Source organism: Castor canadensis, chromosome 2 (assembly GCF_047511655.1).
Source record: "Castor canadensis chromosome 2, mCasCan1.hap1v2, whole genome shotgun sequence".
NCBI lineage: Eukaryota > Metazoa > Chordata > Mammalia > Rodentia > Castoridae > Castor > Castor canadensis.
The window spans coordinates 138,801,968-138,818,572 of NC_133387.1; the positions used below are offsets into that span (position 1 = coordinate 138,801,968).

Below are 16,605 nucleotides of genomic sequence, written 5' to 3' on the forward strand. Positions count from 1 at the left end.
TGCAGGACTGGCAGTGACACAGGTTGGAGTCAACCAGCCAAGGGACTTCAGGAAACTGTTAACCAGCCAAGGGACTTCAGGTATGCTACTAAGTAGCTGAGGGACCTTAGGAAATCCCCCTGAACTCCTCTCACCATCTTTGTTTACAAAATAGGAAGAATAGCATTACTTCCATCCTTCTACCTCTAGCCATGGGAGACCTTGAAAGAATCAAATTCAGTTATAAAGTATATGGAAATGCACAGTGCACAGTGAAGTGCTAACAAACTCTGTGATTATAGTTGCTATGTTTTAAATAAATTCTGACAATTTCACTACAGGATTTCTTTTATAGAAACTGATGAGAGAAATTGTAAAGGGAAAAGAAAGGAGAGACAGGATAAGATAGTTCCAAACTTTCACTAAAAGAGGTCAGCCATAAGGGATGATTATCCATCTATGCTTTACAAATGAGAAAACTAAGACAGGGAGATGTTAGTTGGCATTAACTTATTTATCAGTACAGACATAGCTTCCTGGCTCTTCTAACTCCCAATCACATAGCCTCTCGGGAACATCCAGTTCTTCTGGTTATTCGTTAGCTTTTACACTTCAAAACTCAAAAGCTATCACATAAGTAGGTGGATGCTAAGCCTTCCAAAGTGCCTATGATGAAATAGCCCACAAATCTAATGGAATCAAAGAGAGATCCCAACTGTACTCAATTGGTCCTTTAGTAGTTTCTGGTTCCCTGATCCAGGGAGAGATGGTAGGCTAGAGAGGCAGAAAGCATCACAGTTGAGAGTGTGGATTCTGGAGTCAGATTTCTTGGACTCAACCCAGCACATCTCTGAAGACTTACTGGATCATTTGACAAGCTACTTAACCCCAGTGGGCCCCAGGTTCCTCATCTGTAAAATGGGGAATACTAGGACCTATGCAGGACATTTATTTATTTATTGAGATAAGGTCTTGCTATATTGTCCATGCTGACCTCAAACTCACTATCCTCCTGAGTGCTGGGATTATAGATAAAGCACCATCACATCTGGATCTGTGTAGTTTTCTTGTGATGATTAACAAAGCATTAAAAACACAGCACATCAAAACTTACAACACATAGCAAAAAAGCAATACTAAGAGGGAAATTATAGCTATAAACCCTTACATTAAGAAAGAAAAAGGATTTAAAATAAAAAAACTTAACTTTATAATTTAAGAAACGTGGAAAGAAGGCTGGGCATGGTAGCTCAATTCTATAATCACAGCTACTTGGGCATTACAGATCGAGAAGATCGTGGTTTGAGACCAGTCTAGGCAAAAAGTTTGTGACATTCCATCTCAACCAATGGCTAGGCATGATAGCATAAGCCTGTCATCCTAGCTACACAGGGAGTCACAAAGTGGATGGTTGTGGTCTAGGCCAGTCTAGGCATAAGCTAAGACCTATCTCAAAAATAACCAACACAAAAAGGGTTGGTGAATGGCTTAAGTGTTAGCGTACCTGTCTAGCAAGTGCAAGGCCAAGTTCAACTCCCAATGCTACAGAAGAAAAAAAAACTTGAGAAAGAGCAAACTAAACCCAAAGGTAGCAAAGTAGCAGAAGGAAGGAAATAGTAAATATTAAAGCAAATACAGAATGATGGAGGATAGAAAAACAGTACCATTTTTAAATGGTTAAGGTGAGACCGGGGATAGAGCTCAGTTATAGAGAGAACTTGTAAGGATGCACTGGCCCTGGGTTCAGTCCCCAGTACCACACATGCAAACACAAAAAGGTTGAGATAGTAAATTTTATTATGTGTATTTTACTGCAGTAAAAACACTCGGAAAAGAAGAGTCTAAAAAATTTAAAGTGCTGGGAAGTGTTGCTGATATATACTAAGTACTTACTAAATGCTAAATTATCAAAGGAAATTATCTCAAAATTTTCTGCTTTTCTTTGCAAGCTTATTTTCTGAAAAGATGGTGGCCAGGTTTGTTCTGTTTTGTTTTCAGGTGGAGAATCCCTACTCCTACAGTAAGAAATGTCTTTAATGAATGAGCCTATTTGTTGGCATGATGCAGTTGAAACATCCTATTCTAGAGATGTCGAGAAGAAGGAGGACTCTAGACACTGTTTTGGAGTCCTGGGTTCTGTCAAGTAGACCAACAATGGAGAATTTGTAATAGGCCATTTGGCAGTTTCCTGTGTCACCCTAGTACAATGAATGACATTGGGTTCAGCCCCATGTAAAATGATGAAGAGTGACAATGAAAAATGGGGCCAGGTGATAGAAAACTAGACAACAAAGCTAGGAATCAGGGGACTGGGCTTCTTCTGCGACTGACCTCAATCATACTAGTGGTCATCTCTTCTCTCTGACCCACTTTTGTAGCTGGCAAAAGAAAAGTGTTAAACCAAGAGATCTCCAGAGATTTCTTTCCCTTAAACAGTCTACAATTCTGGCATTTATATGCTCTCATTTTTGTTGGTACTGGGATTTGAACTCAGGGTCTCACAGTTGCTAGGCATGTCTTTCTTCAGCCCTTTTTGCTTGAGTTACTTTTCAGATAGCATTTGTAAGAATTAAGTGAAATACTTTCTCCAACGTAGTTAACAGTATCTGACACATATTAGATTATTTTCTGTGCTTTTTGCCTAGGCCAGCCTTGGGCCATGATCCTCCCACCTACACTTCCCAAGTAGCTGAGGTCAGAGATCTTAACACTGCTATTACTATGTCCAGCTTGTTTTTGGGGTAAGGTCTTGCTAACATTTTTTGCCTGGGCTGGCCTTGAACTTTGATCCTCCGGCCTCTGCCTCCCAAATGCAGAGCCCATCATTCCAGGTTTATCTACTTATCTTAAGAGCCTTTGAATTTACCACTGAACTTTTCAAAGCAATGAAATATTTAAGGGTTTATAGTTTAACAGCAGTAATACTCAGTGCCATCAACACAGAAAATAGTCTAATATATTCCAGACATAGTGAGATACTTTATAACCATTATTTTTACTTTATTCTTCCAGAACCCTATAATTAAGTGCTATTTTTCTCCTGTTTTACCAATGAGGAAACCAAGGATCCAATAGACTAGGTGATTTGTCCAAGATCACACAGTTAGTGGATGGTAGACGCAGAATTTCAATCCAAGTCTGACTAATGTCAAAGTTTGCTTTCTTTCCCCAGGCAAATCTCTCCCTACCCATGGATGGACACTTCCACCATGTTTACATGTGAAAATAGAACAGGAAGTCTTAAAGTCTAAAACAGGAGAATGCAGGATACATACCTTTATAAAATATTGACATTCCAAGGCACTTACTAGTGACCTGGTTGAACTAACTTCATAGGAACAAGAACAGTGACTGGGGAGATGACACCCAAGTGCTTTCTCCCCTCTGCCACTCAAGGCTTCACCACTTCAGACAGGGCTGGGTGAGTCAGAAAAGCCTGAGGGCTGAGAGTGACTTTGGGCACAACTCTGATATCATACCACACATGGTGAAATACACTAACAACTATTTTGTTACTATCTTTGCAATAGTTAGAGAAACATAAAATAAGAAAACCACACAAATATTCGTTTACCTTTCTCTTTTTAATGGCTCCATTTGCCCCGGGGACAGCTTCACAAAGACGACTTATTGCTTCCCTAGGGAACAAAAATCATAGAGATACTTAGCATTCTACCTACAGATCGTAAGTGTTCAAGAAATGTTAGAAGCTATTGGTGCTTTGCAGGAGGCAAGGGAGGCCTATCTGGCTGGCCTTTTTTGAAGATGCCAACCTGTGTGTTATTCATGCAAATGTGTAACAATTATGTCAAAAGACATCCAGCTAGCATGCTGCAGACATGGACAGCATGCTAAGAAATGGGAAACATTTCATTCCTGTTATCAGTAGTTCTGAAAGATAGATCTCTTTTTCCATGGAGTCAAAAGGTACTAAGCATGTGACTGTGAGTGGGAAAAACAGGACAGAAATCAGGTATGGGCAGTTTTTCCATTTTCATTTATGTGTGGATTTTTAATATAAATGTGGGGATATAAAGCATTACGTTTCAGTGAACAAGTTTTAGCAGTTCAACTGCATAACAATTATAAAGAAACCTGTTAAGTTTTCCTGGAAAAAAAAAAAAGAAATGAAGAAATGTTAGAAGCTGGGTGCTGGTGGCTCACACTTGTGATGCCAGCTACTCAGGAGGCAGACACAAGGTAGATCGCAGTTCGAAGCCAGCCTGAGCAAAGTGTGTGTGTGTGTGTGTGTGTGTGTGAAGGTAGGGTTGGTGGAGTGGCTGAAGGTGTAGGCCCTGAGTGCAAATCCTGTACCACAAAACAACAAATAAATAAATAAATAAATAAAAAGAAATGATCAAGACCAAGCTGCACACATGGTGGTGAGGGTGACATAAGCGTTTCCCACAGGAGAAAGCATCATTCTTTGTCTTTCTGCTGTTCAAAGAAGACCTAGCAACACTCTAAGACTGAAAAGTTGCTTTACAACAACTATTCACTTTACTCATTTGTTTTCTCCCTTAGATTTTCAGATTTGGAGTGTATGTGTGTATTTGTTCTTTTTTAACCAAAAAGGAGAGAGCATATCTTATTTTTCTGAGAATAAATCATAATTTTACCTTTAGCAAATCCTCACTGTAGTGTTGTGAATAAAAAAAAAAACTTCGTAGTACCTCAGCACCAAAACAATGAACTACAAATAAGTATGACCATAGAGGAAGTCTAAAAGGATGGGAGAGCATTGAACTTCAAGGTGGTCTCAAATGGAGCCTTATCGACTGAGTTCCTGCTACAAGCCACTGAGCTCTCATGTAATTTCACAGAAGAAGAGAAAATCAATATCAAATTTCCTCCTTTGCCTATTTTTCTGCCCTAACTTTATATTGCACTTCCTGAGAGAAAATAAGCAGTTACTCCTTAATGGATGTGGTGGAGCAGGTGCTCTGGTCTAAGCAATGCAGACATAACTAAAAGCTTTTGTCTCTGGGCCTCTGAGCAACCATAACCCACCAAGCTTTCACTCTGCGTAATCTGAACCTTAGATTTGTGGTTGTATTCTCATATATTAAACTTTTCACAAGGCAAATGGAAACCTTTCTGTTCCTTCCTGGGTCCCCAGAGAACATTGTTTAAATTACTAAACTATATACACATACCTAAGATGTATTACAATTTTTTAAAATATATTGTATCTTATGATTAATCTTTTCCTATAAAATATTTTGATTCGAAGAAAAGTGGGGGAAGCCATTCAGAAAGGAATGCACACCCACTACTTAAAAGCCTCCTTTAGGGTAGGTTGTAGTGTAGAGCAATGTTCTTCCAGAAGAAGAACAGAAAAGTAAGAATTCCCAAAGACTCCAGGCATCATTTCAGACTTACATGTTTTCATTTAGGGTCTCTTTTTCCTCTGGATAAATGAAACTCTTTACCAAAGTATTATCTTATCTGATTTTTGCACAATTACCTGAAACCACAGAATAGAATGGCTCTCTGGTTTAGCATATTTTCTCAAGAGTTCATATGTGTTGTTTCTCTAGCAATCCAACCTTTGTTCTCTAGAGTCAACTATAAGGGTGACAGAGAGTTGTTCTTTCTTGTCTGGTTGGTTGATTTGATATTTTAGTCATCTTACTGATTACACAATAATTGACAGGACCTGTATAATTGATCCATTTTGACCTCTGGCACTACCAAAATAATAAGTCCAGGCACTCACTGCACTGATAATATTTAATAAAGAATAGTATAGGTTTAAAAAAAAGGAGGGGGGGCAAATCTTTTACTCAGGGAGATCCAATCAGGGTGCTCTGTAAATAGCTTTAAATAAAAGTAGAAACAAAGGCAGACATTGATGCTGCCAAGTATAATAATAATTGTTATAATTATTATTATTGGAAGTCACTTTTATACAGCACCTTGTAGTTTTACAGTGTTTTCCCAGGCACCGCTGTGGTTCTCAGACACCAACTGTCGCTATCTTCTAACAAAAGTAGCATTGTGGAAAAAGGGTGTAGAATTAGCACTTCTCAAGCACAGCATGGGAAGATGAGTGTTCCTAGCACGGCAGGGATTGAAATCCCAGACAGAAAGAAGCGCACCAGTGAAGAACAAAAATGTAACACGTAACACGAGGGACTGAAGCACGCTGACGTCACTGGAGCGCAATGTGTAGCATGGCAAGGGTGAATGAGAGATACGAGGCGAGAGCAGAGTCCCGGCACTTTCTCTGTGAAGGGTCGAGATGGCGCATATTTTAGTCTTTCCCCTATTGCAACTTCTCAGTAGTGCAAAACGCAGCCTTAGACAATAAATAAACAAATGAGCATGGCTGCATATCAATAAGCTATTGTTTCTAGAAACAAGACACTGGCCAAGGTTTGTCAACTCTTGGTTTAGATAATTCACACAAAAGGAGAAAGTTTAGTCTTAAAAAACAGACAGGCTTGATGGTAAATGCCTGTAATCCCAACACTCTGGCTATGCAGGAATCTGCCTCCAAAAAAGAAAGAAAAGAAAATGTTTATATTCATTATTATTTTAAAATAAAAATTTTAAATGCCTACAAGAAACTTTACTCGCATTAAGTTAGAAAAAAAGGCAAATATGGAGTGGTTCATGCCCTGTAGTCCCAGTTGTTTGTGAGGTAGACATTAGGATGGTAACAGATAAAAGCCACCACACGCAAAAAGTTAGCAAGATCCCATCTCAACCAAGAAGCTGGGTGTGGAGACACATGGTTGTAATTCCATCTACACAAGAGACAGAGGTAAGAGGATCACAGTTCAAGGCTAGCCCCTAGTTGAAAAAATAACTAAAGCAAAGACAGTTAGGGGCATGTTTCAACTCCTTCACTCTTACCTAGCAAGTGCAAGGCCCTGAGTTCAAAACCTCAGTGTCATCAAAACACAAAAAGGAAGAAAGAAAAGGGAAAAAGACAAATACCAAATCCACCACTGGGAATGATGGGAAAAATTCTTCTTCAGACAGACTTATCCATTGCTAAGGGCATAGATTAATATTCAGGTAATCTTTCTAAAAGAGCACTTTGTTAAAATATAACAAAGAAATCCTAAAATTTATCAAAATGATGGGGAGAACTTGATTGAAATAGCATCAAGTGTGGGATAAAAGAAACATTTAGGATGGAGATGTGGCTCTATGGCAGGAAGGCAGGGAGGGGGAAGGGAGAGAATGAGTACCACAGTGAAACAGAAAAACTGGAGTTGGGGAATGTTACCTGGGGTGAGACCAGAGAAGGGTCAACTAACCCCAGAGGTTAAAGCGGTCAATGAAATAGCAAGTGACTATGTATGGAACAAGCTGGACCTCCCCTCATTTCTGTGACCTGCTCTAATTGGTATATAAGGAAGGCTCCCTTTGTTCTTGGGGTTCAGCTTTAAACTCAAGTCCACTGAGTCACTGCTGGCTTGCTTAATACACTTGCTTCCCGAAACCTTTGGTGCCTTCTCTGTCTCTATGTGAGCCCTTCTGCAACATTTCTGGGGCACTCATCTGGGATTTGGAGGGCAATGTTTTCACCTCCCTATTGCCAGCTCAGCATCCCTGGCCTGCCAGGAGGGCCACCCATATTGATCTGAGGAGAGGGAGCCTTTCTCCTGGTGAGCCAAGGAGGCAAGTTCCAGTTGCACAAAGGAACCCAAAAAGGCTCTGGAACCAACTTGGGAGCCCCACTCATCAGACTGGTGAGAACCTGGGTTTGAATTCAGGCCTGCCTCAGGAGGCAGAAGGGGAGACTGACCAACTTCCAAAGATACCCTAGTAACTGCCTTTTTGGGGGTGAAACAGTGTCTTTCAGGTTCAGGGAATGGGGTGGAAGTACTGTTCTGTGTGAGAGTGTGTGAAAGTGTGAGCCTGAGACATAGCCTGGTTATAAAGTGAGTGCAGAGTCCTGATCTGCAGTCCATGATGAACTCATATGGTCTAGGGTGAGCCCTAACAGGGGCTTTGGTCCAGGGCTTATATGGACTAACTATGGCGAACAGATGCCTAAATCACCACAAGGGGAGTGGCCAGAGATGGACAAAGTGAGTCGTGTTCCTTGTTTTCCCCTGTGTGCCAGAGAGGAGGACCCCTTACCTCCTCTCCAAAGCCCTCTTCCCTTCTGTCTTTGCCTCTGTCTTGACGTCTGGCAAATGGGAGGAATGGGAGGAGGTCAGAGTAAGAACACCGCCCTTAGAGGGCATGCTTAAGAACTTTAAGAGGGGATTTAATGGAGATTTTGGGGTCAAGCTGACTCCTGGCAAGCTTAGGACTTTCTGTGAAATAGACTGGCCTGCTTTTGGTGTAGAATAGCTCTCAGAGGGGTCACTAGATAAGGTCATAGTCAATAGAGTTTTTGAAGAGGTGTTCAGGGAACCCAGACATCCAGATCAATTTCCTTATATTGATTGCTGGCAGGATGCAGTCCTCGGTTGGCCCACGTGGCTAAAGCTCCACCTTGAGGAAGCATGTAGGGTCATGGTAGCCAGGTGGCCGCAGCTTCCACATGCGAGGAAAAATGTAAAAAGCTGGAGAAACCCATATTAGCATGGGACCCTGCCCCCTTATGTGCCACCATACCCACCTTTGTCACCACCATCTGCCTCTCCATCCCCACCCCTGGAAGGGGAAGTAGCATTCAACAGTGACGCCCCAGCAGCAAATACACTTATGAGGCTGAAGCCAGGAGTCCTTGGGACTGCAACAACCCCAACTTCCTCAGTCCACATAAACCTCATGCTCACTCCGAGCCCACCAGTCTTCACTCCGCAATTCCTATGAGACTGGTCCCAGGTTCAACCAGGAACACTTGAACAGTCACAATATGGACCTGGCCTCTCTCCTGGAACCCATCACCCTGCAGATGCCCCTGAGGGAGGTCCAGGGCCAAATATATTATGACCAGAATGGTCTGATGCAAGGAGGAAGGCGGACATTCATCTACCAGCCCTTCACCCCCACAGACCTACTTAGTTGGAAGCATCATGGAAAAGCCTCAGGTCCTGATTGATCTAAAGCAGTCCATCATCCAAACTCATAAGCCCACCTGGACAGACTGCCGACAGCTTCTTCTGACTCTATTTAGTACTGAGGAGAGACACTGTATAACCTTGACAGCTCTAAGGTGGCTGGAAGACCATGCCCCTGCGGACACTCGAAATGTCCAAGCTTACTCTCAGGGCCAATTTCCCAAAGAGGACCCCCACTGGGACCCTAATCATGACCAAGATTACCAGTGGCTTGAGCAGTATCAGGAGGCATTATTAGGAGGCATGAGGGAAGGAGGAAAAAGGTTCATGAATGTAAGACAACAGAAGTCTACCAAGAGCCAGATGAGAGCCCCAGTCAGTTTTACAAGCAATTATGTGGGGACTTTTGCCTATACACCCCTTTTGACCCAGAGGCAGCCAAAAACCAGAGGACCATTAATGCAGCCTTTGTCAGCCAGGCCCAGGGGGGACATAAGGAGAAAGCTGCAAAAGCTTGAGGGGTTTGCTGGTGTGAATGCCAGCCAGCTTCTGGAGGTGGCCACAAAAGTCTTTGTCAATCAAAATCAGGAGGCCAAACAGGAGGCAATAGAAAGATGAAAAGGAAGGTAGACTTCCTTGCTGCAGCTCTAGCCAGACAGTCTGGTGGGCCCCAGCATGCAGTCCATGGTAGAAGAAGAGGCAGTCCCCATGGACAGTGGTCAGCACCCCTGGAACAGTCTCACCCCAGAGAGGAACTAAAGCAAGACCAGTGTGTCTACTATTGTCAAGAAGGACACTGGAAAAATGAATGTCCCCACTGGCCCAGGGACCTCCAGAAAGCACCCCCTACCAGAGGCAGAGGCCGAGTTGTTGAAGGAAAGTATCGGCGTGCTCAGGGGAGAAGTGGTCCCTGGGAGGAGGACAGTGTCAGGCTGGCCACTTTTGAGGATTGTGAGGAGGACTAGGACAGACTGGGCTCTGTTCCACTGGGTCCCCCAGGAGCCTAAGGTCTGAATGAAGATAGGGGTCCATCCCATTGACCTAATGGTGGACACTGGTGTGACCCATTCAGTTGTAACCCAACCTGTGGGTCTTCTCTCACAGAGACATGCAACCATTGTCAGGGCCATGGGAGATCAAAATCGCTGTCCCTTCCTCATACCCAGATAATGTAACCTCAGAAAGCATGAAGTAAGACATGAGTTCCTTTACCTTCCTGATTACCCTGTGGCCTTGATGGGCAGAGATTTGTTGTGCAAGCTAAGGGCACAGATAACCTTTGACTCTGATGGCATGGCAGCTTTAAAGCTGAGAGGAGACCCCAAACTCTAAAGTTGGTATAGGAAAGAGTAGGAAATACTTTGGAATTAATAGGTATACATAAGAACTTTCTCAAAGGAACCCCAGCAGCACAGCAACTAAGAGATAGCATAGATAAATGGGACTTCATAAAACTAAAAAGCTTCTGTTCATCAAAAGAAGTGGTCTCTAAACTGAAGAGAACACCCACAGAGTGGGAGAAAATAGTTGCCAGCTACACATCAGACAAAGGACTGATAACCAGAATATATAGGGAACTTAAAAAACTAAATTCTCCCAAATCTAATGAACCAATAAAGAAATGGGCAAGTGAACTAAACATAACATTCTCAGAAGAAGAAATTCAAATGGTCAAAAAACACATGAAAAAATGCTCACCATCTCTAGCAATAAAGGAAATGCAAATTAAAACCACACTAAGATTCCACCTCACCCCTGTTAGAATAGCCAACATTAGCAACACCACCAACAACAGGTGTTGGCGAGGATGCGGGAAAAAGGAACCCTCTTACATTGTTGGTGGGAATGTAAACTAGCACAACCACTCTGGAAAAAAATTTGGAGGCTACTTAAAAAGCTAAACATTGATCTACCATTTGATCCAGCAATACCACTCTTGGGGATATATCCAAAAGACTGTGACACAGGTTATTGCAGAGGCACCTGCACACCCATGTTTACCGTAGCACTATTCACAATAGCCAAGTTATGGAAACAGCCAAGATGCCCCACTACTGACGAATGGATCCAGAAAATGTGGTATCTATACACAATGGCATTTTATGCAGCCATGAAGAAGAACGAAATGTTATCATTCACTGGTAAATGGATGGAATTGGAGAACATCATTCTGAGTGAGGTTAGCCTAGCCCAAAAGACCAAAAATCGTATGTTCTCCCTCATATGTGGACATTAGATCAAGGGTAAACACAACAAGGGGATTGAACTTTGACCACAAGATAAAAGCAAGAGCACACAAGGGAGATATGAGGATAGGTAAGACACCTAAAAAATTAGCTAGCATTTGTTGCCCTCAATGCAAAGAAACCAAAACAGATACCTTAAAAGCAACTGAGGCCAGTAGGCGAAGGGGACCAGGAACTAGAGAAAAGGTTAGATCAAAAAGAATTAACCTAGAAGGTAACACACATGCACAGGAAATCAATGTGAGTCAATGCCCTGTATAGCTATCCTTATCTCAACCAGCAAAAACCCTTGTTCCTTCCTATTATTGCTTATACTCTCTCTTCAAGAAAATTAGAGATAAGGGCAAAATAGTTTCTGCTGGGTATCATGGGGGTGGGGGGGAGAAGGGGGGGATGGGGTGGGTGGTTATGGAGGGGGGGCAGGGGGCAGAAATGACCCAAGCATTGTATGCACATATGAATAATAAAAAATAAATAAATTAAATAAATTAAAAAAATAAAGCTGAGAGGACCTGAAGCCAAGATTCTGACCCTCACAGGTGCACAGGAGGAGGAATGGTGACTCTGTGCCTCTAAAAAAGAAATTGCTGAGATGCCAGAACTTCCCTTTAATATTCCAGGAGTATGGGCTGAGGAAACCCCCTCTGCCCCACAACTGGCTCAGAACATACCTTCAGTAGGGTTAGAATTAAAGCTGGGAGCCATCCCTGCTATCCAGAGGCAATACTACATTCCTTGCAAGGCCCAGATTGGGATCCAAAAGCATCTTGACAGATTCCTGAAGTATGGGATCCTTTGGCCTTGTCAGTCTCCCTGGAACCCCCTCACTGCCTGTTCAAAAACTAGGGACTGAAGACTTTAGGCCAGTTCAGGACCTCCATGCAGTTAATTCATCAACTGTTACCTTACACCCTGTAGTCCCAAACCCGTACATGCTTCTGGGCTTTATCCCAGCTGAGGCAAAAATTCTTTATCTGCCTGGATCTTAAGGACATATTTTTCTGCATCTGCCTGGCCCCTCAGAGCCAACCCATCTTTGCCTTCCAATGGGAAAACTCTAGTACTGGAGAGAAGGGACAATTGACTTGGACTCAGTCGCCACAAGCCTTCAAAAACTATCCCACTATTTTTGGACTGCCTGGCATCTGACCTAAAGGCTTTCTTGGCTGACCAGCATGGCTACACACTCCTACAGTACATAGATGAACTTTTTGTTGGCTGGACCAACTCAGGATTGTATGGAAGGAACCCACCTCCTTCTCTCCCTTTTATGGAAGGCAGGATATAAGGTTTCCCGAAAGAAGGCTCAGATTTGCCAGGATACTGTCAAATACCTTGGGTTTCATCTGTCACAAGGACAATATAGATGGGGCCCTGAGAGGAAACTGCCTGTCTGCTCCATTCCAACTCCCAAGACCCATTGACAGATTAGGGAGTTTCTAGGAACTGCAGGTTTCTGCCGGATCTGGATCCCCAATTACTTTCTCTTGGCAAAACCCCTTTATAAAGCCACAAAGGGAGGAGACAGGGAACCTATGATATGGGGAGAGAAGCAAGAAAAGGCCTTTAAAGAAATTAAGAGGGCTCTCACAAATGCCCCTGCTCTGGGCTTGCCAGATGAGATGAAGCCTTCTTCCTGTATGTACATGAGAGACTGGGGACAGCTGTGGGAGTCTTGACCCAGCTGCTAGTTTCCTGGCACTGCCCAGTGGCCTATTTATCAAAGCAACTTGATGCAGTTTCCCAAGGCTGGCTTCTCTGCCTGCATACCCTGGCAGCCACTGCCATCTTGGTTTCTGAAGTAGACAAACTTACTTTGGGATAAGAACTCACAGTCCAAGTTCCCCACTCTGCTTTGACTCTCATGGAATATAAAGGAAATTATTGGTTAACAAACTCCCGAGTGATCAAATATCAAAGCATGTTATGTGAAAACCCACATATCTGGCCAGAGATTGTTAAGATTCTAAACCCAGCCACCCTATTACTGGTTGATTCAGGCCCCCTGGAGCATACTGCTTAGAGGTTATGGACGAGGTGTTCTCCAGCTGTCCAGACTTGACTGACCAGCCTATTAGTCATCTGGACATTGAGAATTTCACAGATGGAGCAGCTTTCTCTGGGAAGGCACATGTTTCACTGGACATGCAGTGGTCTCTGCACGCTAACTCTGGATGCTGTAACTGAAGCATGTCTACTACTAGTCGGGACCTCAAAAAGCTGAGTTCATTGCTCTCACATGGGCACTCCAGCTCACTGCAGGAGTGCAAGCAAATATCTACACAGACTCTAAATGTGCCTTCACTACCATTCATGTCCATGGAGCCCTATATAAAGAAGGGGGGCTCATTAACTTGGGAGGAAAAAGTGTTAAATATGGACAAGAAATTCTGGAACTACTAGAAGCTGTATGGGCCCCTAAGCGAGTAGCAGTCACGCACTGCTGAGGGAGACCAGAAGGGGGAGACAATAGCTGTTCATGGAAACCAAAAGGCTGATAGGGAAGCCAAGCAAGCAGCCCTCACAAGAGGACAAACCTCGGCCTCACTGACAGCTGCTTTGTTCCTGTGCCTTTTATCTGAATGGGACCCATAGTATACTTCATAAGAACAGGCTTGGTTTGAGACTGAAGGAGAAAATTTTCTACCTGATGAATGGTGGAAGTTTACTGATGGCCGCATTGCCATACCTGAGTCACTGGCTCCCATATTTGTCAAGCAGTTCCATGAAGGAATTCACTCAGGGCAGACAGTTCTTGAGACCACCTTGGACCAACATTTTTATGTTCCCAAGCTCTCCAGCATAAGAAAGACAGTATGTGAAAGGTAGCAGCTTGTGTGCCAGAAACAATCCCCAACAAGGGTCAAGAGTGTCACCCCAGGTGCAAAGATTTAGAGGAACTCCTTTTGAAAGCCTGATTGTGGACTTTACTGAGATGCCACAGACCAGAGAATGTAAATATTTGCTAGTGTTTGTTTGCACCTTCTCAGGATGGATGGAAACCTTCCTCACTCAGACTGAGAGAGCCTGAGAAGTGGCCAGGTGTCTATTAAAGGAGATCATCCCTCAATTTGGAATACTTGTATTTATTGGGTCAGACAATGGACCAGCCCTTGTGACTGAGATGGTATAGTTGGTGGCTAAGGGATTAGGAATAATTTGGAAGCTACACACAGCCTACTGCCCCCAGGGTTCAGGAAAAGTAGAACATATGACAGGAATCTAAAATTGCAATTGGGAAAACTATGCCAGGAGACCCACCTATAATGGGATCAGTTACTGCCCATAGCCTTGCTCAGGATTAGGTCAAGCCCCACCAAATGGATGGGTCTCTCTCCTTTTGAAATTCTCTTTGGGAATCCACCTCCTTTAGTCAAGAGCCTGCAAGGGGACCTTAAGGAAATAGGTGACCTCACCCTGAGACAGCAGATACAGGCCCTTGGGTTGACTCTCAAAAAATCAATATCTGGGTAAAAGAAAGACTCCTTGTTAGCCTAACAACTCCCATGCAGCCTTATAAACCAAGGCATGCTATTTTGAGTAAAGGAACGGAATATTCAATGACTAAAGCCCCACTGGAGGGGCCCTTTGGTTGTCATTTTGTCTACCCTCACTGCAGTTAAAGTAACAGAGATCGTTCCCTGGATCCACCATAGCCAAGTGAAGCTAGCTTCCTTTGAATGGGAGTGCATTCCTGACCCAGCCTCACCATGCAAGACTACCCTTTGGAACACCAGTGCCCTTCCCCAACAAGATCCTGCTTCCCAGGAGACAACAGGAGTCCACAGACGACGATGAGATGTCAGTTCTGCTTTAGTCATTCCAGAAGCTGACTAGTCTACGCACAGCAGAAGCTTGAGGAGTCACCCATCTCACCTTTGAGGATGAGTCCACTCCAAGTACTCTTGCTAATCTTGGTCAGCTATCTACCTGGGACTCCCAGGCTTTGGACTATGGCTCATGTACACACACTACCCGATGAGGGAGTGCTGTTACCCAAACTTTGGTTTTCCATACTTATTATTCTTGTGCAGGCACCATTATTGGGTCATGCACCCACAGCCATACCACCTACTCAGTGTGCTTTCATGATGGTCAGTGTATCTGTTTTAACCCCATCTATCGCCCCTGGGAGCAATGGCTAGAGGCCCAAAGTTTCAGCAGCACTGGGAGGCTCCTTAACTGCACCCAGGTTAATGACCACAACACACCTGTGTCCATATGTTTGATGTGTGTGCTGCAATAGCTGAAGACGCTGACCCTTGGGGTAACTGTGGAGAGCTAGCCTGGGAAAGGACCTATAGGTTAAATGACAAGTATACGTGACCAGAAGATGACAGTGGGATATCTGATTGTGTGTACTATGAACAGCTCTACTACCCTTATTGGGGTTGTGAAAGGTGGGCAACTTAGCTAAAAGGGGAGGTCCATACCTCACATGGAACTGCCACTCTTCTACAAAAAAGGGAAGGAACCCCCGACTGCACTCTTGGTGCCTATAACCCTGTAAATTTCACTATTTCAACTTCAATGAAACAGGCCGGGAAGTTGGGGAAAAGTTTGGCATTTTAATCTATGGAAAGGGAGCATACCCCTTTGCTGCATTTTCAATTCATCACGATCACTCATGAGAGCTCCTCATACCAGGTCTTTCACTCCTTTTATGAGGAGATACAAAGTGAGTTTCCCATCTCAGTTACAACCAAAAGCCTGTTACTCTCACTAGATGAGTCAATAGCACAAACTCTGAATTTAACTTTGTATTATGTTTGTGGAGGAACAAATATGAGAGACCATTGGCCATGGGAGGAAAAGAGCTAAACCCACAAGAGCCCTTTAATGAAACCACTCTCCCTAGCCTTGGGGAGGGTGTTTGGCTCCTAAAAACCTCTATTCTTGGGAATTACTGTATCTCCCGTCCAAAAGGCCAATTCTCCATCCTGGTAGGGGACTTGATCTGTTTGGGATAAAAGTTTTATAATGACGATACTCAGGAGACTCAGTGGTTGGGGGGCTCCCAATCACACGGAGCCCCAACCTCACCTTCTGGGTAACTTCCCTAAGCTTGCAACAGCCTGGAACAATCTAACCGCAGCATAGAGTGTTGGACACCTAAGGGGCTATGTTGGCTCTGTGGGGAACGAGCTTACACAATCCTTCCCCAAAACTGGCTTGGATCCTGTGTGCTGGGTACCATCTGTCCTTCTTTCTTCTTGTTCCCCCTCAGCCAAGGCAAAAAATTAGGAGTCTCCATATATGAGGAAAAGGTAAACAGGAAAAAGTGAGATGCCCTACAAATAGGTGTCTGGAGGGACAATGAATGACCTCCAGAGTGGATCATTCAATATTATGGTCCTGCTACATAGGAGGAAGATGGCTCCTGGCGCTGTCACACCCCCATCTGTATG

At 43.6% G+C, this 16,605-nt stretch overlaps 1 protein-coding gene across 2 annotated transcripts in view; it reads right to left on the bottom strand.

Annotated features, from left to right (window-relative positions):
* Shc4 (SHC adaptor protein 4) overlaps nucleotides 1-16,605 on the bottom strand; it is a 123,944-nt gene that overhangs the window by 54,346 nt on the left and 52,993 nt on the right. For both annotated transcript variants that reach the window (XM_074065907.1, XM_020160548.2), the window contains exon 3: nucleotides 3,554-3,617. In XM_074065907.1, the coding sequence (XP_073922008.1) occupies nucleotides 3,554-3,617 (64 nt within the window). The remainder of the gene's footprint in view (nucleotides 1-3,553; nucleotides 3,618-16,605) is intronic.